The sequence below is a fragment of the Mycteria americana genome, chromosome 23 (genome assembly GCF_035582795.1).
Source record: "Mycteria americana isolate JAX WOST 10 ecotype Jacksonville Zoo and Gardens chromosome 23, USCA_MyAme_1.0, whole genome shotgun sequence".
NCBI lineage: Eukaryota > Metazoa > Chordata > Aves > Ciconiiformes > Ciconiidae > Mycteria > Mycteria americana.
In genome coordinates this window covers 2758665-2786016 of record NC_134387.1, presented here as the reverse complement: position 1 = coordinate 2786016, position 27352 = coordinate 2758665, and the positions used below count along the sequence as shown (strand labels likewise).

The 27352-nt window shown below is 50.2% G+C and overlaps 2 protein-coding genes across 2 annotated transcripts in view; one reads left to right on the top strand and one right to left on the bottom strand.

The window, feature by feature from the left end:
- LOC142420092 (tetraspanin-15-like) overlaps positions 1–27352 on the top strand; it is a 99347-nt gene that overhangs the window by 11962 nt on the left and 60033 nt on the right. The window lies entirely within an intron of this gene.
- TACR1 (tachykinin receptor 1) lies at positions 776–16910 on the bottom strand. Its single transcript, XM_075523596.1, has 5 exons — positions 16460–16910; positions 6081–6275; positions 1959–2109; positions 1468–1664; positions 776–1067 (listed from the first exon to the last, which is right to left on the bottom strand). The coding sequence occupies exons 1-5, from the start codon at positions 16858–16860 to the stop codon at positions 776–778; spliced, it is 1236 nt and encodes a 411-aa protein (XP_075379711.1). The 5' UTR covers positions 16861–16910.

Sequence of the window (27352 nt, the reverse complement as noted above, 5' to 3'; positions counted from 1 at the left end):
CACAGTGATTGCTTTTGGCACATACGGTTGATTAACAGCAACCAAAGTCTGGCTCAGTTCAGAAATCCTTTCTGAGAGCCCTGTTTCGATGAGCTGTGTTGTGGAGTGGCAACAGAAGACCATCGTGCAGAGGGACGCGGGTGCCGGAGATGAGTTGAGACTGTGCAGCAGTGCCTGGATCTGAGTTGAAGTGCCGAGTGGCCGGTGGTGCCCCATGGATACACAGGCTCCTGAAGTGGAAAACGGCATTTTTTTTCTGGATCTTTGAATTGAATATGGATATTCAACCACGAGTGACAGGGAGAACGAAATTAAAGGTGGGAGGAGGCAAGTGCAAGACTGGTTCATTTTCCTGTGGGGCAGGAAGCACTGGGAGATCCCTGCTGCCTTGCAGAGAGCAGGGAAGTGCCTGCCAATGTTGTACGTATGGTTTAGAAGAAAAACCCAGCTCTGTCCCGTTTCTGCATCCTATCCACCCACCCAGTACGTAGCGGATTGGACAGGCAGCGAGCAAGGCGGAGGCCAGCCAAACCTCCCTTGTGTTTGGACACAAGCCACGGTGGAGCACATGAAACTAATCCAAAGCTTTTGCTCTAAGGCTCGCCCAAGGATGGCGAGCGAGCAGCACAGCAAGAGACGGTAAAACAGCACAGAAAAAAGCCAGCACATCACAAACCGGGGTGATGATGCTGGGTAGATTGAGCGCCGGAGCATCCCAGTGAGGGAAGGGGGATGGCAGCACCCTTGTAAGTGGCCAACAGAGCCGGGGAGCCACTTAGGTGAGCGTGTTGGAGTAGAAGCTGAAGCTTTCGGAGACTGTTTTGGAGTCGCTGCGGGAGGAGCCGTTGGATGTCATGTCTACGGAGAGACGCTTGGCCTTGTTGCTCTCCTCCAGCTCCTCTTCGGCTGCGCCAACTGCCGAGGAGACGGTGGTCTCTATCCGGCTGACCTTGTACATGCTGCTCTGTGTCTGCAGGTACCTGGCTGACTTCATTTCCAGGCCCTCATACTCACCAGCGCTGACGAACGGGCACCACCGAAATGCGTGTTTGAACCCGACGCGAAACCTGGGGGGACGGAAGAGATGGAGAAAGGCAGCGGTGAGGGATGTGGAGATGGCAAAAGGACCTCGTTAGGAGTGGAAAGACAGAGCTAAGCACTGCTAAACAACAACAAAAAATGCTACTTTTCACTAAGGGGAGGAAAAAACCACTGATAAATCCCAATTAGGAGTCGGGACTGTTTTGATACCTGCCCTCAGATCCCACAGGGGCTTTAGGAAATATGTATTTAGACGAGTATTGTATTGTCCCTTCATCTGCTGGAAGCAGCCCCTGGCAGAGGATGGGACAGAACCATCCTGGAAAAACTCTCCATCCATATTCTCCTCCATCAGACCCCTCTGTATCTCCCCCTCCTCTCCTCCCTGTTGTACCAAGATGCTGCCGAAAGTCACTCAAAACCCACCTGTCGTTGAGGCAGCAGTAGATGATGGGGTTGTACATGGTGGAGCTCATGGCCAGCCACATGATAGCCAGGTAGACCTGCTGGATGAACTTCTGCAGGTACCACTCGTGGTTGAAATACTGCAGGGTGAAGTAGATGTGGTAGGGCAGCCAGCACAGCGCGAACGTGCATACCACAATGATCATCATCTTCACTACCTGTGAGGAGAAGAGAGGGCAGGGAAGCAAAGTGATCTGTTGGACACTCCACAGGTGGGGTGTCACCCTCCAGAAGGGGCCATCTCTTTTCGCCTTGGAGACCTTTCCAACCGGGAACATATGGTCAACATCTTGGTTAAAACCATGCACGTTCGTGGAGGACACACTCTGCTCCATTAGCAACAACCATGCAACAAGTCCTGACCTGTTTCCACCACTAATGAAGTATTTTTGACTGTGGTTAGTTGGGATTGAGCGTGAATTATGGCTCCAGCTGTGCTTGGAGCTCCTTACCTTCCGCTTAGCCGAGACCTGCTCGTGGTAGCGGTCGGAGTTGTCACCGGGTATCTCGCTTGCCCAGAGGGTGATGCCGACCACAGTGTAGGCACATCCTATCACCAGAAGCGGCAAGAAGTAGATCAGAATGGTCATGCAGAAGTGATACCTAGAAAAAAATGATGGTTATTGTGTGTGTCTTCTACCTATTCAGTCTTTTTCTTGCAAACCGAGCTTGAAGGCAAGGTGCTTCACAGGGGCAAAAAGAATTTGGCACAATTCCTGCAGACACATTGCCTGCAGAGCTCGGGCCGGGAAGGACTCCCTACTTTCACCCCAATCTTTTTCCAAGCCTCTGCTGCCAGCCTTTGGCATCCTAGCACCCTCCTGGGATGGGATGTAGAGGCCAGTGAAGAACTTGTGTTACCTTCATAAGGATGTCTTAGCTGAAGTGGCTCCACTCTCACTTCTACTCTATTTACACCCCAAATTATCCTAGAGATGAATGCTTGCTCTTAGTGCACCTTTTATCTGGCAGTCCTGCAGGAGCAAATGTGGGTTTTTTTGACATATAAAGGATGGGTATATTAAGCTGAAGAAATAAAGGCTTTCCCTGCGGCACAAACGCTGGGTCTTGGATGCAGCTTGCCTGAATCCTGGTCCACAATCGGTTTAGCTGGGCTCAGGTGGCACAAGACATAACCCCAGTCCCCAAAAACACAGCCTAAACCCTTGTCATGGAGGTTTATTAAAACTTTTCTGTGAATTCAGCCACTGGGTCAGTTCTCCGTGCTCATGGAAAGGGCAGGATCTTTGTGTCTGTTTATAACGGGTATAAATAAACCCAAAATTGAACGAGAGGGTCTGAATTAAACTGTTAGCATAGGCTTGAGACTGTTTTATCGTGGAGTCATGGCAGGTTGCAATACCCACGGGGATTGCAGTGGGTTCAGTGAAGGATTTATGTTAAATAGTGGTTGGTTTAAAAAGGAAAAAATAACGCTGTTTTTAACAAACAGGATGGGGACGGACAGTTTGACCTTGCAGGTTCCTTCCTACCATCGTAGCTTGCAAAAACCTCTCTCCCCTGCAGAAAGATGAGCAATAGAAACAGAAATAGGTACAGAAACGCGTCTGGCTTCCACAGTGCTGGCTTGTAAAGCACCACACATCCCGTCAGGCCTGGAGGTAATTTTCTTCCAACAGCTTTAGGGTCTTTGTTAGGCATTTTCGGGGTGCGTGCCCAGCTCAGATGCAAGGTGCTGCATCTGTTCAAGGCGGTTCAGGCCCTGTAGCCACGCTCTGCTCTTGCACTCACTCGTCCTCCCGGGAGCTTTGATTGAATAATATCTCCAAAGTGTAACGAATGGGTCAGACTCGTGCCTGGTTGGGCATGCAGGGAACGGGATTGGCCTCGGACCCGTGCTGCCATGCCATCTCCTCCTTGTTTTGTACCTGCAATCTCATTTGGCCTCCTCTTCGCCCAGCGCTAATCGCATTTGAGCTGGATTTTGTAGGGCTGTTTTCTATTTTGCTAATTAAAGAGGCGTCTCTGTGGCTCCGCAATGAAGATTTTGTTGTGGTTCCCATGTAATGCAGGGTTTTAAACCAGCTGCAAACAGCTGAGAGCGATGCAGAAATGCCCCAGAAGAGCTGTTAGATAACGTAAGCAAGATAGACCCTTATTTTCAGAGCCTCCTGGGCATGGTAGGGACAGGGATTTCCAGAGAGCCCTGGGACATTTTTTTTGGACCCTGGGTGCTCAAAACCGGTCTCCATGTGAAACCATCTGTATGTTATTCTGTCTACAAGAATTACAGGATCAGAGCACTTAGAGAAGCCTGGGTTTTCTAATTTAAAGGTTTTCGGTGTGGGGGTTTAGGGTCTTGTATAAGATGGAGGAGCCCGTAGGAGTTATGGGACAGTGATGTTGGAGGAGGGGGCTGCTATCTCCTTTTGCCTTGCAAAGCCCAGATGGTCACCGTGTGCTGTTACCTCCCAGAGAAGCCGGCGAGTGGAAGTGGCTTTTCCCCTTTCCTTAACAAACCGAAATGGCAGCTAATGAAATTGGAAGAGATCAGACATTTATTTCAAAACCAAAAGTGGGAGAGGGAATCGGTGGTTAGCGGCGGCAAGCAGCCGCTGAATTGAATCGAGCTGAATTGCCGGCTCCTGTTGCAGACGCGTCTTGCCTGCGCCGAGGTCTTTGTCCGCTTCCCCTCATACAAGTGGGCTGAGAATGGGCACATTTTCACAGCGAAAAAAACCTCACGTGCACATCCTGGTCTCTGATACCCTCTGCATGCCAGGGTTGTGCTTTCTGGGCTCCATTTGCCAAGAGAAAGGACCCCCCAGTGTTGGGAGAAGTTCCTTATTTTCATTATGAACTAAAAAAATAATATTATTTTTCATCATGGCATTGCAAACAAGCCAGCTGCTGCCGGCGCCTTCCTTAAATAACTGCACCAAGGCCATGCGAGCAGGGGAGGATGTTTGACAGTGACCCAACCACCTGTCCCTGCAAAGTTATTTTGGGGCAGTAAAATAACATCTCGAGCTCTGCCGGGCTCTGCGTTGTGCGAGTGAGGTCACGCGATTTGGAAAGACGCTGCTGATCTGCAAGTTATTTTCAATCCCCACCAAATATTTAGGGTTTGGTTATTTAAAAGCTTCTGCTTAGTATCTGCTTTCCCAGCTTTCCTGGCTGCCTTCATCTGTCTGCAGAGCCCCTGGCTCGCTGAAGAGCATGGGATGCTCAGGCTTTGAAGCGGCGCCCAGCTTCCAGCGGCAAATCATTCATAGGTTAATGGTGGCATTTTTCTCTTGAATTAGCTATTTGAAAAAGCGACGGCCCCAGCGTACAGCTGAACAGCAAATGATCTGTCAAAGCCAGGCCCTGAGCTCGAACCGGTTGCTGCTTCGGTCCGGGGGGGGCTCAGCCCCACCCCGGCCATGTGGGCTGTCTAAGCCAGCAGCATTTCTTCGCGCTGGCTGTATTTATCGTGGTGGCCCGGAATAATTAAAGTTGGAAAACACCTCTGGAGATCAACTGGGCCAGCCCCAGCTTAGTTCTTGCCATACCTGCCTTGCAATGCAAATAAATAAGATGATAATAAATGATACTGTCCAGTTCTCTGCAACCCGCCACTCGCTGCTGACTGGCAAACTCATCTCATTTGTCTTGCAGAGAGACCTTCGCCAGCCTTGGCTTGGCATTAAACACCTCTCCGTGCCTGTGTGTCCCCTGCTTTGGCTCCAGCACAACTTCACAGCCCTAATTCATTGCTCCATGGGACTGGAGATCAGAAATGCCTTTTCCTTCCCCCCCTGCTTTTTTCCTTAACGCATGATGTGTAACTCACCGCATGACTCGCGGACTTCAAAGAGCAAACCACAGAGGACCGCTGCACTGGCAGACCAGCAGGGTTTCCTGGACCCTTTGGAAATGCCAGATTTAATTAGCTGGCACCTTAACGGGAAGGAAGGAGATTCCTGCGGAGCCTTCCTAGCCCAGCGTTTGCTTCCCAGCCTGAGCTGATGCCACAGAGCCCCTTTCTGTAGCTTGTTTTTTAAGCTGTTGGGTGAATTTTGGGGCATTTGGACTCAGTAAATCCCAGACCTTTTTTTTTCTGTTATTGCCTGGCCAAGATAACCCCCGGTAAAACCCTGTTTACCTCTTGCAGGAATAACTCTTGTTCTAGGAAGCCTTTAGAGATACGGGTTGCGGGAAAGGTGCTGCAAAAACCAGAGCCATACCTGCATGTATGAATAAGGCCCTGGGGGCAATGCAGACCCCATCCCCACAGCCAAAATATTGCGTCTTAGCAGTTCTACATGAGTTTTCCTCAAGGATGAGCGTCCAAGAAGGGCAGGGAGCATGGCACAGCATGGGGCAATGTTTGGACTATGAGCAGCACTAAACTCACCTTAATTAACCTTAATATGCCCCAAGATGATATGGATGGAGATTTTGCTACCATCAACTACGTAGCACTGGCCCTCGCTAGGGTAGGGGGGAGGATTTCCCCATTCCAAGGAGCTCTGAGCCATTCCCATCCTTCCTTGCTTCCTTTTTTTATACTTTTTTTGTGTTTTTTCTGTACGGTGGCTTGTCCCCACTGCTGGAAATGTTCAACTCACGTTTTTCCATACACATTGGTGCTGTGGTCTGGCCATGCCACCAGACACACCACCCGGCCCGGCAGCTTCTCCGTCACCGAGTAGTAACCCTGGGGGAAAGCCAGCAGGAAAGCCAGGAGCCAGATGACGCCGATGACCACCTTGGTGGCGGTGGCTGAGAGTCGGGGCTGCAGCGGGTGGATGATAGCCATGTACCTGCAAGGTGGGAAAAGGAGAAATCAAGGCTGGAAAGCCCCGATGTTGCAGCTTTTGGGGCTGTTTTAGGTCTCCCTCGCATGGGGGTCGTACTTTTGACACCCCCTTAATGCATCCTGGCAGCCCCTCACTCCGCACGCTGCAAACAGCATCAAATAATCCCTTTATGGAGGATTCCCCAGCCAATGCTCTAGTTCTCTTGCAGCATCTTACCCTTGAGATTTGAATCCCATTTGAGACACTCATTGACTTTTAGCTGAAAAACAGCTTTGCTAACGCAAGCAGCAATCGGCTGCTTCCGCAAAGACCAATTTGTACAGAGCCAGCCGTGATGCTGCCGTCTGGCAGCAGCCGCTTTGGCAGTGCCTGGTAGTTTTGCACCCACGCAAAATCGTATTTCTACGGTAGATCACAGTGCCAAGTGTTACAGGAGGAGAAACAAAAATAAGAGTGCTGGACCGGCGTGGGATGGGTGATCTGAGATGCTACCTATATCTGCCTGGCTCCTGGGCTCTTTCCCTCAAACATCAATTGTCATACTTAAGAAAAGCTCCAGTGGCAACGAGACAGATTTAATTTATCCCTCTGCAAATCTGGTTTTGCAAAGCTGGCAGCAGCCAGCAGCACTGTAAGGATTAAGTGAGAACGTAGCAATTTTTTTTCTTATTTCCCCCCTGCTCCATGTCAAGCTTCAGGAAGAGGAGAAACATTGCTTTGCTCTGCATGTGTTACCATCCGAGGTGTTTGAGCCTCCTCTATTTCTCCCTTCATCCCTTCTCCTTTCAGAGGATGGACAGTTTTTTCTGTTATTTTTTTCCTAGATGGCAAATACTTCCCATGTTGCATTTTTGGGTGGCCACATGCAGGGGCAAAGACATAGGGATTAATATATAAATACGCAGGAGGTACCACCGTCAGCTCTTCCTCTGCCCCAGGGTACCAGACCTTATCAGCTTTGTGCAGCTGAAAATCCACCTAATCCACCTGAAAATTATCCCTCGAAAATCTGGTTGGTACTTGAAATTGAAGCTGATTAGAGAGAGCCAAGGCAATGGGTCTTGGTGCTGCTCTGGCACAGCTGCTGGTCATCAAGGTCTCCTGGTTTCTGCATCCATGTTTCTCATTTCTTCCTTATCATACTTGCGATCGGCTTCGCGGGACCCTTCAAGGACTCATCTCCTTCCTCTTCCTCATCCTTCAAATGGCTGGTGTTGGCTGAGCCCCTCGTTAGTGGGTTTGCTGAGCTGGATGAGGTTTGGGTGGGCTCATCCAGCTCAGCAAACCCAGGGGTTGATCACAGAGTTCAGAGCAGGTTACCCTCGGTTTATGCTCCCAAGCAGCAAGAAGTCCACGTGCCCAAGTTTGCTGCTGATACTTGACCCGGTGGTTCAAGCTCAAGCATGCAAACAATGGAAAACAAGGGATTTCCACAAAAGTTGGGCCATTTCTATTGAAATACTTGCTTGGAGAAACATCTGAGGCTGAGACCTCCAGAAAGCAAAGCCAGCACTTGATTGCAACCAGCCAGAAATGCTTTTAAGTCTCCGACCTTGTTTTTGCCAGTGCATTTCGGAGGACTTTTGTCATCGGTTTAAAGCACTTTACAGCTGCAGAAGCCCTTGTGGTTGATAAAACAGCCAAATAATCACTGTAACGATGAACTAAACCCCAACCTCATTGCCTAGAGATCTTGCCAACCCATCGCCTTGTCTGCAACGCTGTCTCGCGGTTGGAAAGGAGGTAGCAAAATTCATCCAACCACGCTGGCGTTGCAAGGACGGCCCAGGGAAGCAGGAGGGAGCAAGCTAGCCGCGCTTTGGGGAAAACTGGCCCCAAATCCCATTTTTTGCCAGCAATTCCCAAACCATCAGTCCCGAGCGACCTCTGAAATACTCCCTTGGGGATGCTCTGGGTTCAGCCACCCATCAGGATTAAAAATGAGAATAATAACAGTTCTCCCAGACAGGGGCTCTGATGGGGAAGAAAAAGATGTAATAAAAAGGGTCTGGGCTGTTTGGAGGAGCTGGTATTACAGACCATAAAAATGAGTGAGATAGAGGGAAATGTACAAACATCCTGAAAATAATTAGACCATTATTTCATATTAAAATATTGTATAATTATATAATTGTATCACTAAGCAGAAAATTGTCCTAACATTTTAATAACTGCTTCCTTTTTTTTTTTTTCTTTCTTCTTTTTTTTTTTTCCTCTCTCCTTGACAAGAACATTTGATGCAAAATCAAACCGGAGGGAGGGAGGGAGCAGAGAATATGGTTTCATGGCCACCTTAGCTCAGGTGACAGCTGCCGTCTTGCTTGTATTGGGGTGGAAAAGCATCGGTACAGGGAGCAAACCAGATAGGACAAGGGGTAATGGCTTTAAACTGAAAGAGGGTAGCTTTAGGTTAGAGAAAAGGAAGAAATTCTTTACGGTGAGGGTGGGGAGGCACTGGCACAGGTTGTCCAGGGAAGTTGCGGATGCCCCATCCCTGGAAGTGTTCAAGGCCAGGTTGGACGGGGCTTTGAGCAACCTGGTTGAGTGGAAGGTGCCCCTGAGCATGGGGGGGGGGTCGGAACTAGATGATCTTTAAGGTCCTTTTCAACCCAAACCATTTATGATTCTTTTGCCTTCTTCCAGCGCTGGGTTCGTTGTGCTCAAATAACTCTCATTTCCTTGCAGACCAGTTGGACTTTCCATGTTTCTCTACCCAATAGGTTTCTGTGTATTCTTGTCTTTGAATTTTTGGGGGTTTTTGGGGGTTTTTTTGGGGTTTTTTTTGGCCACCACTAGATCTTTTTTTGCATCCAGACCATGGGTCCCAAAAAGCCAGTTTGCTTTCTTGCAAATCTGCTCAGTTTTGAGCCAAAGCCTTCCCCATGGTGCGTTTCTACGGCAGGGTTTTGGGTAACCTAAAATAAAACCTTCCTTCTGAGCAAGTGAACGCCAAGCAGAAAACCAACCCCGTGCTGCGGAGCCGTACCACGGGTACCTCCAGGTTGTCTTCTCCCCTCCACGTAGGTTTGATCTCCCAGGCAAGGCTGTGGTAGGTGCTGCAGCCAAACCTCCATCAATCACTTCTTAGCAGGGAAGAAAAATGACATGTCAATCGTGACTTTGCCTTTCAGCAAAAAAAGCTTGCTGATCTATTTATTTTTTTATTAATATGAACAAGTTTGCATCCCAATGGAAATGCAGAGCGCAGGCACAGGGTGCAGCTGCAATGTCCTGGGGTGTCTGCAAGGTGCTGGCTGGCGTTTGGCTCCGTGCATGGTTTTGCAGCACTGGGCACAAAAGGCATCGATCAGAGCTTAAGTGCCAGGAAGCCGCTGCCCTCCTTGGCTCGGCCACGCAGGTCCTGGCCGCGCCGGCGAGAAGCGGGCTCTCGAAAGCAAGGCTAATGAGTTTATTAGCTCATATTTCTCCTCGCAAAGTGCCTCTGTGGCCCCGCTCTGCCCATCTCCCTAAGATGCTGTATCCTATTAGAGAGATTTATTTTTTTTCTCTGCTGTTCAAGAGGGCAGTTTTCCCATCCATAAAAAAATTGGGTGTTGCACTTTGCTAGGGATGGTCCTTTGCGGGAGGTGAGGAAGAGGAGTACGTCCCTACATAATCATCCTGCCCTCGCCGCTGAGACGGGTGACAAACCACCGTGGGGTCTTCAAGTCCTAATTTTTCATAGGGATTGGCTTTGGTTGAGGATTTAAGGGCAGATTTCCGGCGTTAGGGAAAGGTTTTGTTCTCCGTGCAGGCAGTGCATGGGGGTAGCACTGGGAATGGGGCTATTTGCTTGCAGAAGATGTTGGGTTGGGAAGATTTAGCGATACCTGTTCCTCAAAATAAAATGACCTGCAGTTGCTCTCCTTTCAGATGGCAGCACCGTGTTCAAGTGCAAACCATCATTAAGTTTCGCAAGCTCGGGGTTGCCCAGCTTCTTGCAGGAAAGACCCGATGCCCGTGCAGCTGCATTTTCCTTGCACCTTTCCCACCATGTTTAATGTTTTAAATCCACCATATTTAATAGGCTTGGCACTAAAGCGCACAACTTTACACCAGATGCTATTTGATGACGTTGGTAATGCTGTTTGCTGTTGTTTAAATATTTTATTGTGTTTTGGGGGGGTGTTACCATGACGATACAATAGCATTTGAGTACAACGTTGCACCAGGGTAGCTCCGAGCATATCGGTTATTAAATAGATATTGCATTCGAGGCAGTGTAGCCATCTATTAATTGCATCTGGAAATCTGGAGTCTGCCTGGATAGCTAAAACTATACAATTGTTTCCACCCTCACGGAGAGGAGATTAATATCATAGCAAAAATTTATGAAGCGTCTTTCATCCCAGAGTTTCCTTATCTGCTTCATTAAGTAATAAGGATACGACAGATAAGAGGTGAATAACCGAGAGGGTGCAACGTTTGTGCTGTGTGTTTTAATCGCACAATGATTTCCCATCCTGAGCAAAGAGGGTTTTAGTGCAGAGTCAGTCCCGGGGGAGTTTGCAACCAAGTCAGAGCAGATACCCCGGATTGAGGTGGGTCAAATATCTCCAGCACGGCTCTGGGTCCTTCCTACCCAAGAAACGAAAAGCTTCTCCGTAGAGAAAAACCTGCCTTTTTGCTTTCTGCGAGGATTGTGTCACAACAGCGTGGATGCAAAAATACCAGCCCTTGAGCAGGTTTGCATAGCGAAGCTTAGCCTTGTCGCACTGGCCCCAAATACCTCGTATCTGGATGACGGCTGAGGAGGCTAGCTGAGCCCTGCGTGCTTGAAACACGACGCTGGGGACGAAGGCGCCGCAAGCAGCTGCTTCCTCTTATTTATTGCTTTGACATAAACCAGCAACCGTCCAAACCGAGTGCGTTCCTGCCCCGAGACCTGAGTGATGCTTAATGCTCGGCAAAGCGTCTTCATCAAGCAGGAGGCTGCAGGTTTCTCACCCGCGTTTCCCCCGAGCGCTCATATGGCACAGCATCTTTCCTTTTTGAAAGCAGTTTGGTATTTCCTTCGAGCACAATCGAAAAGGACGTGTTACCCACCACCAAACAGTGACCTGAGTTACACCGGCAGCTTTGCAAACTCCCCTGCCTTCCTGCACAGCACCTCTCGCATTGCAAACCCCATGGGCACGCTCGCTTTTAAAAGCCAAATGCAGGCGAAATGCAGGATCAAACCCCAGTTAGTTGCAGCAGGCTGTTAAGGAAGCGTAGCGCTCCCTCCTGCATTCACTGCGTTTGCTGACGGCGCCGGGATGGAATGGGAGAGGAGGACCCAAAGCAGAACCCAGCCGTACTGAGAGACTCTGCAGGCGCCGTTATTCGAGGCACCAATATGACCTTATCAACCCATTAGTCCTGGCACTGGTTTATAGCTGGAGAGTGAAGGGGGAGAACAAAAATCACAGGAAATGCAGAGCTGGTGACCCATGAGACCTGGAGCTCTTAGTGCATGGGTGGTTCCCGCTGGGCCATTGAGGAATGAAGAATAAATTAAGGAATAAATTAAGAAAGCCATCGGATAAACCAAATATCTCACCAGGGGCCCCCAAACTCCTACGGTGGCTTGTGGCAGCGCTCAGCTTGCAGATGAGCACCATGATCACCCCAAAAGCATGTCTAAAACCTGAGTTTCCTGCATCTCCCAGCCACCAAACTGTCGCTAATTCATCTTAGTTCTGTAGTTATTGCCATAGGAATTTCAAGCCCCCTCTTCTTTCCAAAGGAAAGGGGGGAAAAGGGATGCAATTTATTTTTTGACAGGCTGAATTCATATCTAGTGGGTGTTGGGAGGGATTAATTCCAGTTAATACCCATCAGATCAGAGACTACTGCTGGGAACAGGGGCATAAACCAGCCTTGATGAGTGACCCCTTACTAAGGCGTTCCCTTGTCCATCCCCGTCCCCCTGCTTTCTGACCCCAGCTGGGATCAATGCTTCGAGCCAGCTCCGTGCTGGGTCTCCAGCAGCTTCGTAGGGTTTTTGCTACTTTCAGTGATGCTTGATTTTTCGGGAATGCGAAAAGCTGCTTCGGTTATTGTCAGCTGGTGTGTAGGCAATGCCGCAGGGCGGCCGGTGCAGGGGCTGCTGGCCCTCAACCTGGGCTCCTTTCGCTTCCCCCTTGCTCTTCCATCTTCCAAATTACATCCCAGCAGAGCAAGATTACACAGTGCCGGGCGTAGATCAAAGTCCTGCTCTGCAAATCCCAGAAGTCCATTAAGTCAAGATTAAAAAAAAAACCCTGGTGCTATATTAGGGTGTAAATGACTAATTAATCTGTCTGTGCGCTGATGTAATTTGTCGTCTCTGGAGGGTTTCTTTTTGCAGTAATCACCTCTCGGGGAAGGCATGGGGTCGCTGAGCTGGCAAATATATTCCTGATATTCAGCTGGTTCATCCAACCTGGGAGCTCAGGCTTGCAAGCAGTAAATAATTTTCCAAGCCGGTTTTTCTGCTGCAAATAATATGGGGCTGGGGAGATATTAACAGGTCTTGGCTGCAGACTAGCAATTTCAGGAGCCGCGGTGGTGAATGAAGGTTCGCAGATTTGATGTTTCTTCTGCAGCTCCTGCTAGCAAATTGATGGATCTTAAGACACCTAATATAATTTGATAACCCATTTGGAAATAAAAAAGGGGATATAAATAAGATCCCAGTTTGATTGCCCAGCCTTGCATGCTGGTCTGGCAGCGTTGGTGCTGGTGGAGGTCGGAGAAGGGGCTCTTTTAATGAGCAAAAGCAGCAAGCTGGTCTAGGAGTTGCAGGAGGTTAGTCCCACCGTGTGTCACTTTTATAGCTGCTTTAGAGCAGAGGACTCTGCAGAAAAAGGGAAATTGCTTTGTATTAAATAGCCCAAGTGCTGCACAGTCTGTCTTCACCCTGAGTTCATGGCAGGGCTCTCGCCCTTCTCATCAGTATTTGTTCAGTCTGCAGTGTTTTCGGCTTAGCTCACTTAAAGTTTTGAGATCAGAGATGATTTTTTTTCTGATTCTGCAAGTAATCCGGGACCTTCACCTTCAGCTGCGTTCCCGGTTGTCCGTCATCATGGAAACTCATTCCTCTGTCCGAAGTTTGCTAGCGGTGCGGGCGAGTGGTGGTGCTCAGAAATGAATCCGTGTCCCAAGGAAAGAGAAAATATCAACAGTTTATCTAACGATGCTCCATCCCATGTGCCATAGACATTACAATTTAGGGATGTCTAGAGCTGGTTTTGGTTGTTTTGTTTGGTTTTTTTTTCCTCTAAGCGTGGCTGCAAATTAGCTCGGACTCACCGTGGGCACTGCTGGGCTCTCACTTTTCCTGGAAGACTGGGAAAAACCCAGGATTTTCTGTCTCTCTCTTTCAAGTGAATAAATTTGCAAGAATTTGAAGCCGGAAAGGGATATGGGCTGTGCTCTGACAGTGATATGCCCAAAAACAAAGGACATGGCAAATTTTGTAGTGCCAAAGTGAGCTGTTTGGCTCCCACTTCTGCAGGGTGCTGAGAAGCAGCATTATGGCTTTTCCTGAGCAGACTTTACCAGCTTGCCAGCCTCGACTCCTGAATTTCCTGCTATTGTTGCAGGGTTCAAAATAACACTCGCTATAGGATTACCTTCTTTTTATTTTTTCAGAGTGGTTGTGCCCAGGCTGAAATGGGTCCTGGTGAAAGAGCAGATGGTCTAGCTTCAAGCGAAAGCTTTTTTTTTCTTGTACAAACCCATGGCAGGTTCTGGAAAAAAAAAAAAAAGCCATTGGGAGAATCAGACCCACTTCCCCACTTGTTCTCTCAATGACTCTGGTACGGCTGTGCCAAGTCTTTCCAAGGCAGTTCTGTAGTCCCCGGCGAGGATGTTCTGGAAATTGCTTGCAGAAAGCACAAGCGGAGATGATTTAGGGGAGCAATCTGCAGACTGACGCTCCTCCGAGCCTTCAGACTCCGGATCTAACGGCTCTGACAGATAGCTTAATACACTTTAGGAACACGAGGCACATTCAATTCTGCTCCCCTAGTTTTTGATGGAAATCAGAGCTGCAGTCATGTTTGATTTCAGGTGGGTCCTGGCTGTGAATATAACCCATTTTGCTGAGCCTAGCTGGCTCTGCTGCTCCAAATTCGGGTACTTGCTTTCCTTGTTCCCACACGACTTTTTGCTGCTTGCTAGGACAAATACTTCCCTTTGGGGTTCCTGGAACAAGTGTCTGCATTTCATGCATTTAAGTTACTATTGTCAGGTCTCAGACACAGGAAAACAAGCAATTTTCCAGCGCTTGGAGATGTGTGCTGCTTGCCTGGAGGGGCAGAGAATGGGTTTTGCTGCCTTCACCTTCCAAATTTCCCACCTCGCTGGAAATTTGGGGCCAAGAAATGCAGCAGGTAGCTCTGTGCAGGAGGTGTTTGCACACTGAGGCTGCAGCTTCTTTTGGCTCCTTCTTGGTGGGCGAGCCAAGCCTGCAAGCATGGGGTTTGCAGCCCAGCCATGGGAAAACCAAGCCTCCATTAAGGGTTTGCAGATGTAAGAAGAAAGCTGGAAATACCAATTCCCCCCCAAAATTCAGCCCCAGGCTCCCAGACCTGCCTTTGCTCCCCATTTTACACATGCTTTTCCAGCTTCCCCTGGCAGATTTGATTTTCTGGTTGTTCCGGGGTGTGGACCGAAGGCTAAAAACCAAATTATTTAAAAAAAAAAATCGTCTCTCTAATTCATCTTAACCTGAAAAGGCCTTGCCAGCTGATCCCCAATATCCTCAAAATGCAGATGCTCCTGAAACAGAGCCAGCAACACCATCGGACAGGGACAGAGCCATGCTGGTAGTATTCCTCTTTTTATTTATTATTGCCTTAATTCTCCCCACATCTCCAGTATGAGAGCTTGGCTATGTCTGATTTATTTTGGGAAGAGTAACCACTCCAGAGCGAAACAAAACCTGAGCCTGCTTTTAAGAACTAGAGAGCATCATCCATCTCAGGCTCCATTTCCCAAGCTGTCAGTGCATGAGTTGTGGCAGCACTATAATTTCTCATAGGGAAATATCCGTGCCAGTTTGTGCAGCACTTAGACATCAGCTCAAAATGTGCTGGCATACGGCAATGCAAATCTCCCCCCCCCCGCCCCTTCGCATGTATCCCCAGCCAAAATGTCTTTTACACCCTGGGAAGAAGGACCAAAAAGAGGTGTTGCAGAGCCGAGCTGTCTTCGGGAAATATGTTGCGTTGGAAAAATCTGTTGCGCTTGAAACGCTGGTACTCAAGAGAGAATTGAAAAGCTGTTTGAGAGCCTTGATTTATCTCTAGCGCTGGTGTGAAAATGCCATCAAATAAAAGATTTCTTGGAGGGAGAGAGAAGAGAGGAGAGCTGCGCACTGGAGGTGCTTGGTGCATGGTATTTTGTGTCCCTCGACCCCGGCACATCCCTCTGCGGTGAAAAAGGCAGCGTCCCCCGTGCCATCGGACCCCGCCGAGCGCTTGCTGAACTTTCAATCGCGGCAAAACGCAAGCGGGATCTCGCTCTGCCGGCAGTCCCCAGCCATCGGGCAGCACCGGCAGGAACCAGGCAGTGAAAAAAACCCAACTAAGCTGTGCTGGCTGCAGCCAAATGAGAGAAATCCCTGGCACCTACCTCTTCCGCTTGACCCCCACTAATAAAATCAAAGTGGGTTTGCTTGGGGAGGACACACCGGCACGCAACGCGACAACACACACCCACCAAGTCAAGATGCCTTTCCCGAGCTCGACCTTCTCTCTGAGGCTCCTTAGACGGTTCCCAACCCAGATCAAGCAACACAAACCAGGTCCTGCAGCGCAGCAGAGGCACATCCGACACAGGCGTGTATTTTATGTCATGAGGTGATGCCATTTTGTGCTAAATATCGAGTTTGCTTTTAAATGAGGAGGTTGGGGAAGGAATGGATGGCTCTGCAGAGGCGCTGAGGGAGAGGACAGCGATGCTACAAATACACACCCAAGACACTACCGACATGCCACGGGGGTTACAAAGCAAAGGCTTTGTGGGAAGCAAATGCCCAAAGCCACCTGCAACCTGCAGGGAGGTGGATTATTTCTAGCCCTCTTTTACCAAAACGAGCTTTATTTTAATTGCCATGTTCTCCCACGACCGGAGATCAGACGGAGCTGAGCACAGCACCCAGGTGGAGGCAGACCTGGGTGCCGGGGTGGATTTGGGGTTTGACGCTCAGAGCTCACCTGTCCAGGGCGATGGCCATCATGGAGTAGATGCTGGCAAAGACGGCGGCGATGGGGAAGAAGTTGTGAAACTTGCAGTAGAGCAGCCCGTAGTACCACTCGTTGTGGATGGCGTAGGTGAAGTTCACCACCGTGTTGAAGGCGGACATGGAGGCTTCGGCGAAAGCCAGGTTCACCAAGAAGTAGTTGGTGACGGTGCGCATCCTCTTGTGAGCCAGGATGATCCACATCACCACCACGTTCCCCACCACCGACACCACCACGATGAGGGCGTAGGCGACAGCCCACAGGGCCACCTGCCACGGGGGCTGCACGAACTGGTTCGCGAAGGACTCGTTCAGGGAGGCGTTGAGTGGCCACTGGTGCTCCAGCTCCGCTTCCAGCAGCACGGCGTTATCCATCGCACCACGATGCAGGCGCACCACCAGGCGCACGGATGCTTTGGGGTGCGGGTCCCTCCTGCTTTGGGCACAGCTGGATCAGGGTACAACAAGTTTGGGGCACACAGCTAGTTTGGGGTGCAGGTCCCTCCTGGTTCAGAGTGCAGCCATTTTGGGGTGCGTGACTGGTTCAGGGTGCAGGTACCTGCCGGTTTGGGGGACGGCTGCTTTGGGGTGCACAGGACATAGGGCTCTCCTGGTTCAGGGTGCAGCCAGTTTGGGGTATAGGACCCTTCTGGTTCAGGGTGCAGTCAGTTTGGGATGCAGGGCTGGTTTGGGGTGCAGGTCCCTCCTGTCTCTGGGTGCAGCTGGAGCAGGGTGCCCGGCCATGTCAAGGCACACCGCTGGTTTGGGGCGCAGGTCCCGCCCGGTTCGGGCACAGCTGGACTGGGAAGCACAGCTGGGTCGGGGCACGGGTCCCTCCGGGCTTGGCTGCAGCTGCACCGGGGTGCAGATTCCTCCCGATTCAGGGTGCAGCTCGTTCGGGATGCGGGTCCCTCCCAGTTCAGGACCGGAGAGGGATGCGGGTCCCTCCCAGTTCAGGGCGAAGCCGGTTCGGGATGCGGGTCCCTCCTGATTCAGGAGCGGAGCAGGATGCGGGATGCAGGTGCCTCCCGGTTCGGGACCGGAGCGAGATGCGGGTCCCTCCCGGTTCGGGGTGCAGCCGGTTCAGGATGCGGGTCCCTCCCGGTCCAGGACCGGAGTGGGATGCGGGTCCCTCCCGGTCCAGGACCGGAGAGGAGCTCGGGGTGCAGCCGGTGCCGCGGAGCCGGCTACGGCGGGCGAGGCACGACCGGGGCTTTTATAAGCGGCGCGGGCGGTGCCAGCGGGCGGTGGGCAGAGCCGGCACGGAAAGCCCTCCCCCGGCCCGCCCTCCCCCCCCGGCCCCCCGGGCCCTCCCTCCTGCCCGGGGGGGCTCCGCTGGGGCCCGGAGCTGCAGCCCCCAGCCCCCCCCCCCCCCCCCGCCGCTCTTCCCGGCGGGCAGGAGCCCCCAGGTTGCCCCGTACCCCCTCGCCCCCCATTTCCACGCCTCCTCATCCCCTCTCCCACCTCTTTGCCCTCAAAACCTTCCTGTGCTTTGCATCCTTTTGGGGGGCTGATGGGCGTCTGGACCAAACACGCTCTAAAAAGTCACCGGGAGTTTAAAACATGCTGATAATTGTAAAGCTTATATATTATATATATTATAAATTATAAAGCTTTCCAGTATAACAGCCGTGGGATTTCTCCAAATGCCTTTACGTTGCAGTCAGCGAGTGCTTTGCATCCCCGACGAGCAAAGCAAATGTTTGACTTCTTGAAGAAGGAAAAGGTCTTCCCGCTGCGGTGCAACCGGCTTCCTACCACTGCAAACAGGACGTTTCATTTTAGTGCCCCTTCGCTCGTAAAGCAAACACAGCTCCTGTTGGGCTGGCGAAACCTTCTCCGCTAAAGAGTCTTCTCTCCCATGAATAAGCTGTTGGAATCTAATTAAACTGCAAACAGAGATTTGCTCCTTCCCACAGTCCGGGTTTATAATACCTACCAGACAAGGGTGATTTTAACTTACTCTCCAGTGTTGTGTATTGCCAAGTATGGGCAAAAAAACCCCCCCAAACCTGTGGTGCTGCCTGCTAGGAGAGCTGGTTTTCCCTCGGGATGCACCAATAATGAGGAAAAAAATCACCTTGGAAAGCTGAGCGCGTCCCTCTGGTTTGCTAAAGGATGCTCCTAAATCGCGTTCTTGGGATGCAGCCTCCCAGATCGGTGGAAGAGGAGCACTGGGCTGAAGAAACCACTCCCAGGTAAAGCTGCGGCTCCCCGAAAACTGGGAGAAATTCGGGTTTGAGTTGCACAGCTGAGCGTCACGGAGGGAGGATGCTCGGCTCTTACGCTGGAGCTAGCCCTTAGGGAAGCCTGAGGGACTGAAAATCTTCAGTCCCCCACGCCAGGTCAGTTGTTAAAGCGAGACTGAGCTTTTTACCGCTAAGATGGGTGAAGGAGGAGATATATTTCAACCAGGGCCTCCGCGTTTCCAGCAGCCCTGGAAGCAGGGGCTGCCTGGGTGACCGTAGAGGGGTCCAGGCCGGTGGCCGAGCGCTCTTCCCACATCCGGATGCTCCTGGACCACTCGATGGCAGCATTGCCTAAAAATGCAAGAGGAGGAATGGGCGAGCAGCCCGGGCTGGGCAAGGCTCGCTGGTGATGGCATTTCCAATTCCCCTCCCCTCGCCAGGCTGTTTTGGGGCATTGCTATAAATTTGGCAAAGGGTGAACCCCAAAGGAGGGGACACCCTGGCAGGTAGGGACAACGTTAGCAGCCGTCTCAGCCCACCCCAGCAAATCCTCTCCCACTCCCTCCATCCCCAAATTGCTCCAAGCTGGTAGCATCACCCCAAGGACCGCTGCAGGGCTGAGAGAGAGCACATCCCTGCCTCCTGCCTCAGTTTCCCCATTAGGAAAAAGGGGGCAATACCTTTGCACGCTCCTGGTAAAAAGAACCGGCTGGTTTTTTTCCTGTGCTGTTGCCGTGCAAAGAATTGAAATGCAGCCTGATGTCTCGACCAAAGCAGGCTCTGGAAGGGGCATGTGTGTATCGGCATGTTCAGGCTGCTGAGTGTTGGGTGGTCCGGGGTGGATTTCACCCAAAGGATACGTTTTCTTTCTTTTGGAAGAGATTGCATTAAAAAGAAAAAATAAATAAATCAATCCTAGGATAGAAAGCTGTGAGGGAGAACAGATATATTTATTGCTTGGCAAAAACAAACAGATTATTGCAAGCTTTTGACAACTAATTAATGCTTGCGGGTCCCCGGGAAGATGCCAGTGCTATTCTGGGCATGAACGCACTGGGCTATTCCAACAAGCCCCCTCCTTCCTTTCCCTGGGTACGCTCGTATACCTTCCATGTATATCATCAGCCCTTTCAAAGCACAGAGAAAGGCTTTGTAACTGGCAGCTGGAGAAAACCTTGACTTTTCCTGTTGTGTTTTCCAGAAGGACAGGAACCTCTTATGCTTTAGGTTTCCCAGCAGAGTCCCCGGGGCCGGTGTAACGTCAAGCGCATACAAAGCGTGGTTATCTGGGAGGAAAAACTGGCCTCATCCTTTAGGGAATCATCAGAGATGGTGGTTTTTCCAGCTTCTAAGGTTTCAGCTCCTCCATCCACCCTGGCCGGGGGTTGGACCCCATCTCCTCATCATATAAAGCCGGGCGCAAGCAACACCAGGAACAGGTTCAAGATTTGTCACCTCCCCAAAATGTGGCTGCAGGTCCTAAACAACAAATATCCCTTGCAAGCTGCCAGCAGAGTTGTTTGCATGGCCTCTTGCTTGGGTGAAGTAAGTGCAGGTAGATCAAGCTGTGCTTTAAATTTGGGGGATGGCACCAGTGGGGGACAGCAGCTTGCATCCAGCAAGGCAATAAAATATTTTCCTAAAACAGCTGGATCCAGAAGGGAACATCTGCCGATGGTCAATTGTATGAGGTTGAACAAGGCCAAGTGCAAGGTCCTGCACTTGGGCCACAGCAACGCCATGCAACGCTACAGGCTTGGGGAAGAGTGGCTGGAAAGCTGCCTGGTGGAAAAGGACCTGGGGGTGTTTGTTGACAGCTGCCTGAATATGAGCCAGCAGTGTGCCCAGGTGGCCAAGAAAGCCAATGGCATCCTGGCTTGTATCAAAAATAGCGTGGCCAGCAGGACTAGGGAAGTGATCGTGCCCCTGTACTCGGCACTGGTGAGGCCGCACCTCGAATGCTGTGTTCAGTGTTGGGTCCCCCACTACAAGAGAGACATTGAGGGGCTGGAGCGTGTCCAGAGAAGGGCAACGAAGCTGGGGAAGGGTCTGGAGCACAAGGCTGATGGGGAGCGGCTGAGGGACCTGGGGTTGTTCAGCCTGGAGAAAAGGAGGCTGAGGGGAGACCTCATCGCTCTCTACAACTGCCTGAAAGGAGGCTGTAGAGAGGTGGGGTCGGTCTCTTCTGCCAGGTAACAAGTGATAGGACCAGAGGAAATGGCCTCAAGTTGCACCAGGGGAGGTTTAGACTGGATATTAGGAAATTTTACTTCACTGAAAGGGTTGTCCAGCATTGGAACAGGCTGCCCAGGGCAGTGGTTGAGTCGCCATCCCTGGGGGTATTTAAAAGCCGTTTGGATGAGGTGCTCAGGGACATGGTGTAGTGGTGGGCTTGGCAGTGTTAGGTTTATGGTTGGACTCGATGATCTTAAAGGTCTTTTCCAACCTATACCATTCTGTGATTCTGTGATCTGCCCTGGTGTCTCCCTCAAGCAGAGTAGGGAAGCAGCTTGTCCTTGCACCCCTTGTGCACACAGAAGAGACAGGGAGGAGCCTCACAAACCATTTTCCACAGCACCGAGCAGCGCTTGGATGCTTAGCTAACCATCAGCAGAAATAACTCATTTTGCCAAGCTGCTCCTCATGATTAATTTGGAAATCATATAGTCTAAAAGCCCCAGAAACAAGCTGCCTCCTGCCAGGTGGGTTGCACAAGAGCGTGTGCAAGTGCACGCTACTCCAAGCTCCCCACCTTCACCTCTGCTGTTGCCTCGGCTTTAAATGGAGCGCAGCTGAGCTCTGCTTTGGGGGTTGCATTTTGCAGGTGGTTGGTGTTTCCCGTGTTGGGGTGGTTTGTGAATTAATTGAGTGCTCTTCCTGCTCCCAGGTGGCTTTGTGCTGTAGGTCCTTGTGCTTTGGAGACTCAAAAGCAGGGTGGATGGAGGTTGTGTGGTTCTAAACTGCGGTGTCTTTGCTAAATCTAAGTTTGCTTTATGTTTTTTAGTGGAGGTGGGTGAAGCTTCCTTGTTGGGAGTGGCATGAGATGGGATTTATTTCCCTGGGGGGAAGCCTGCATTGTGCAAGGGGTGCTGAAGATTCTCTCTTTAGGGCAGTGCTGTGGTGGTATGAAATGTTTGCAAAGTCCTTTAGAGCAGGTTTTTTTTTTTTTTTTAATTTCCTGGCCTTGCAGAAGGAGTGTGTTAAACAGTTTCCTTAGAAATGAGGTTTCTGAGGATGTTTTGGTTGATTGTTTGCTCTGTAAGTCATCTCCTGCCCTGGCAAGAGCTGTTAGGTGGTGGCAAGCAGCAATGTAACTCTTAAGCTGGTGAATAAGGGAGGGCTGTCTGTTTGCTGTATGCCGGTGTGGACCTTTGTAGCTTCCTAGACCAAGGGAGCTTGTAAGTATGGATTTAAGCCCATATGCGAGCTTAAAGTGCCTAAAACTGTTGCATTGCAGCATCCCTGTCATAATAGGGTCCTTGTGTGACCGCAGCAGCTCTGGGCTGTAGAAGCAAGACAAGAGGGAGGATAAACTCGGGGGTTTCTTGCAGCTCTGCATCGCTGTGGAGCCCTGAGGCTGTAGGTAGTGATGGGCAAAACCCCATGAATTGTGCTAGAGATTTGTACAGCCGCCAAAATCACAGCCTTAATAGATATAGCGATGGGGGAATGGCCAGCAGAGAGTTGTGAATTTGGGGAGATGTGGTGGGAGCCTGAGATCTACCCCATGTTAAGTGACTTGGGATTGGGTTTTAAAATCCTGCCTTATAATTAAGTCAACCCACCAATACTGCTGTGATTCTGAAGCTGCCTGCAGTGGCAATGAGCTGCTGGAGGAGTCCTTGATTTTGGAGTGTGAGAGGAGAAAATAACCGGGATTATTTAAAAAAAAAAAAAAAGGCAAAACCCACACTAGCAAAATAAAATGCAGGGTTGTGTTTGCTGCTATGCAATATGTGACACCAAGATAAGCAGGGGAAGGAAAATGCTAATCCAGGAGGAGCTGATAGCAGGTTCCTGAAGGAGCCATCCCAAACCTCTGGTGATGGGTTTGATCTAGCACCTGGCTGTGAGTGCTGAAATATCCTCTGCCTGAGCAGGAGCTGCTGAGCAGCCCTCTCCTGGCTGTAGGCAATTATTTGCTGATTTAATCCAGCTTGTGTTAGTTTTGCTGTTTACTTTAAATGCTTAGGTTCTCACCAGAAACATTTGACTTGGCCCAAAGTGTTTCCTGCTGAAATTTCTTTTCAATTTAGCTTCCTACCTCCCTGAAAGATGCCTTGAGGGGGTTCATTGCAGGGTTCATTCCTCTCCATCCCCTCATTTGCTTGCTTTATTCTCCGTGTCAGGTGGAAGAAGGCTCAAACCTAGGCTTAGCTTTAACTATTATTTTAGGCTTGGCATGCTCAACCTAAGCAAATGCTTTGGATGTGTGGGTGAATAACCCGTCTTTGTGCTCTTCAGAAGCCTTTGTGGAAGTTCAAAAGCCTTTTCCCCTGCCCCAGGCAAAACGTCTCTGCTTTGAACTTCAGAGCTGGCAGTGCAGCAGTTTGGGGGTCTGCAGAGTTTAGACTGTGGGCAGGATTTAGGATGTAAAGCATTTAGCCTGTACCCAGGGGTAGCTCCTACTTGCCCTGTCCTGAATGTCCTGGCTCATTTTGTTTAAGCCTAACAGCCCAACAGTCATTACTAGGCTGGGGATGAGCCTGGACCAGCTGTGACCTCGTGCGAGAAGAGCTGGGGCAGTTTGCTATGGAAATGGCAGTTTTGTCTCTTACTGGTGAGCTGCAGAGAGGAATCCAAAGGACCAGGAGAGGGAAGGGTTGCCCCTCATCTCTCTCTGTTAGCTGGTGGCACTGCTTAATGTGGGGGGAGAGGTTAATGAGATCAAAAATACTTGTGTGCAGGTTTAAGGGGTGAAGAAGGTGGAGCTGGTGCTGCTTTGGCAGATGCCCAAGTGTGCAGGGACTGGCCAGCCTCCTCCTGGGTCTTTTGCCCCAAATAGAAAGAGCAATTCCCAATGGAAAGGAGAAGCAGAGCTGATGTTTGCATTGCCCTGAGTGCTGGGCTCCTCCAGGCAGGTTGTACTTCTCCCCGGCAGCTTGCTCCTTAATTTCTCCCTCCTTTTTTGGAGCCTCCTGCTGCTCTTTGACACATCTTCAGCCCGAAATCGCTGAAGCCTGGTGCAGGTGTCCCAGCCTTGCAAGGGGTGGCTGGTGGTAAAGCAAAGCATGCAAAACCTGGCTGTGGGCACCCCAGAGCAGATGTGGCTTGGAGGTGTGTTTCAACCCTAGGGGAGATGCATTTCTTCCTCTTTCTCCCAACAAAATCTTCTGGGAACTGATAGGTTTGGGCTTGTCCCACCTCTGTGTTGTTGCACTTGAAACATAGATTTGGCTTTGCCTCTCCAGCCCTGGGAAACGGCCTGCAGTGATGGGCAAGACCCTCTTGGGTTGTAAACATGGGGGTTTGGGCTTTAGCCTCTGTCGCAGGAGTCACCAGCCACCGCAGCTGTGACATGGAGAGGTGAAGAGCCTTGGGTGACCAATGCAGTAGATGAAACCAGACGTGGTGTCTTCTGACCGTGCTGTCTCTGGGCTCTTTGTGGTTGTCTTCCTCTTAGATGTTTTCCTGTGGTGCTGGATTCTAGTTGCTCTCTGTTTTGCATCCGAAAGCTGAGAACTGCAGGCTTTCTGGATGATTTAAACCCCTGTGTTTTCTCACCTCTTCTTCCCCTTCCACCCAGGTTTCCACGCTGAGGCCAACCTCAAATGCAGCACAGGGGTAGCTGCTCCAGAAGTGTCACCTTTTCCATGGGAGAACAGCCTAAGGGGCCTTGAAGGACCCATTCAGATATACATCATTAGATGGATGGGCTGAATGACGATGTGGTTGGTGGTGTCCAGCTCCAGGAAAGTTGCTTCCCACCTTTCCTTGTGAGGACTGCAAACCATTTGGGTGGGAATGGCTCTGGAGGACTCAAAGCTGCGCAAGCTTAGATGAGCTTGCGCGGGTCCATGCCTCAGTGGCTTTGAGCATCTCCAAGGATGGCAGTTCCCCACCACTCTGGGTCCCTGTTTGAGTACCCTCATGCTATTGGGGCTGGGAAGATTAACAATATCCTGTTGGACTTCCCAACTTTGCAACTGCGCTACCTGCTAACTCGTCGTGACACCCAAGGGTTGCTTCTGGGCTGGGAAATTCGTGCAGCAGCCCATCGCCAGCCCAAAGCGCTGTGTTTTAGCAGAAACCTGCCTGCAAAGCTTTGAAGCAGGTCATAGTGATGAAGAGCTCAGCCAGAGACTGGCAGTTTGCATGGGGAGAGGAAAGTTGGGGAGAAAAAGGCTTTTTTTTCCCTAGCTGAAAGTGGTAACAGCAGCACCTAACCCAATGCCATGGAGCTGGGGTGGCACAAGGAGATCAGTTGAGAGCAAACGCTTGCAAATACTAAATAAAAATAGCTCAATGGGAGTCTTGTGGCTCACTAGTAGCCACGAGTCTGATGACTCTTGTAAACTGGGTGAATTTAACAGCAGGGTTGTAAAGTTAATTAATACTTCATGCCTGGGGCTGGCGAGCCCTGGCAGACTTGATCCAGATGATGGTTGCAGAGGAATTTGTTTTGCAAACACCTCTTGCAACTCCAGTTATTGCTTGCCTTGTAAAAAAAGATGGCAGTGATGCTATCTTCATAATATTTGTGGTTACAAATTATTATCTCCTCCAGTAAAATCCGTTTTGCTAGCTCTCCCTAGCTGTCAATGAATTAATGAGCTGGGCCCTAGACCAAGCAGTAGCTAATTAAACTATTTTCAATTCCCAGAACCTTTTAATTCATCCTCTTTGCAAGGATGCAATATTAAGTGAGATTCAGATCGGCTTTTGCCAGAGGACTCGAGAGAGAGAGAGATGCTTCCTCGCAGAAGGCTATTTCCATATGAAACTTCAACCTTCTGACCCCAGGGGCTGGAGAGAGCGAGCTGTGCAAATAAAAGCCCTTCTTCCACGGCAGCTCCATTGCCCGCGTGTATTTTGTCTCCAGCTCGCTTGCCTGGCTGGGATTTCTCACCATTATTTCATGGTGGAAATACTGAAGCTGCTGCGAAACAATCTTCCAGGAGATAAAGTGGGTATTTTATGCCGAGCTGTTAGGAAAGGGATGTTTGAGTGTGTGCATCCTCAGCTGGGAGGCGATGGGGGATCTGGGGATTTGTGTGGGAAGGATGCTGCCCCGAAATTAAGGCTAAACATCCTCAGATGCTGGGGCTCAAGGAAGACCAGAGCTTTGGGTGGGTTTGTGTTATGGAGCCTCTAACTGCAAAGACAGGAGGGCTGGAGGTGGGGCCCTGTGCTATCACGAATTTGGAGTGAACTAGTCGCAAAAGGTACATGTGGATTGGAAAGCCCTTCTCTCCAGCTGAGCCCTTCTCTCCACCTGGATAAATTGTAAAGAAAACTTGCCCAAAGTGTTTTAGCATGAGCTAAACTGCATCTTGCTCTCTAGCTGCTCCAAAAAAAAAGTGGTTAATCTATTTTAGCTGTGGTTGTTCCCTTCTTTTCCCCCTCTCAAAATGCAATTTGTGCTGATGGCCATAAATAACTCCAGCTTGAAATTTGGTTGAGATTGTAGAAGCACAGCTAGAGATGTGTTGGCCAAATTGAATGAGAGGTGAGCGATTCGTTTGAGTATGAAAACTCTTCTGTCACAGCTTCAAAGTCAATAAAAGAGGGAAAGAGGAATAATTCTTGACAGCGGCTGATGGGGAGAGAGGAATTAGGAGGAATTAGCGCTTGAATTGGCGATATGAAAAGGTGAGGAGCCACTGCTGGGCAGAAATGTGTCTTCGGGAGGAAAATCCAGTGGATTTTTGCTACTGGAAATTAAATTGTGGGGTTTTTCTTTCCTTTTTTTTTTTCTTCTCAAAATCACTTCTTGGAAGGCATGAGAGAATTGAGGTGATGCTCTGAAGGCAGAAGGGTCTGGTGCAGTAAATTAATTAATTAAGGAAAAAGGTATGCAGCTTGTACCAATGTTTGCCGCTATTTAATTAAAGTACAAAGCAGTGCTCAGTAGCTGGGGGGGACAGGTCTGCTCCAGATGCTCTACAGCTGCTTGTTTCTGGCATCTAAAGCCACGTGCGCAGTTGTCTCTGTGCCGACTGCCTCAATTATTTACTATTTTGTGCCGAGAGCCGGGAAGAAATGCTTTTTGGAGTACGAAGTTTCACGCAACGGCCAAATTAAGTGCACGATGTCCACGGACGTGGGGGGTTTGGGATGAAAAGGGTTGAGGATCACTCGGTGGCACGGGGCGCACGAGACGCGGCTGTTGGCAGGTTTGTGCAGGCTTTGCTGTTATTGCCGTTGCCTGCTGAGAAAGGCTTTTTTGGAGGTTACAATATAGCGTGCTCCGAGTGCCAGACTTGCAGCGTTTTGGGGATTTAGAGCATACTCAGCAGCCCGATGGCTTTTGTTGTGTTTGGCACCCAATTAAGCTGCGCTTAACCCGAGCGGTCCTGGGCTGGGTATAAGGCAAGGCTGACCATACCCCATTGGCATTGTGCTACCTGAAGGAATAAATCCGGTTAAAATGGGGTTTGTTTGGGTATGTCAGGCTCCTGGGGCAAATTTTTTTGGCAAATTAGCCAGCCTCCTTGTAGGAAGGAGTTGGTAGAATT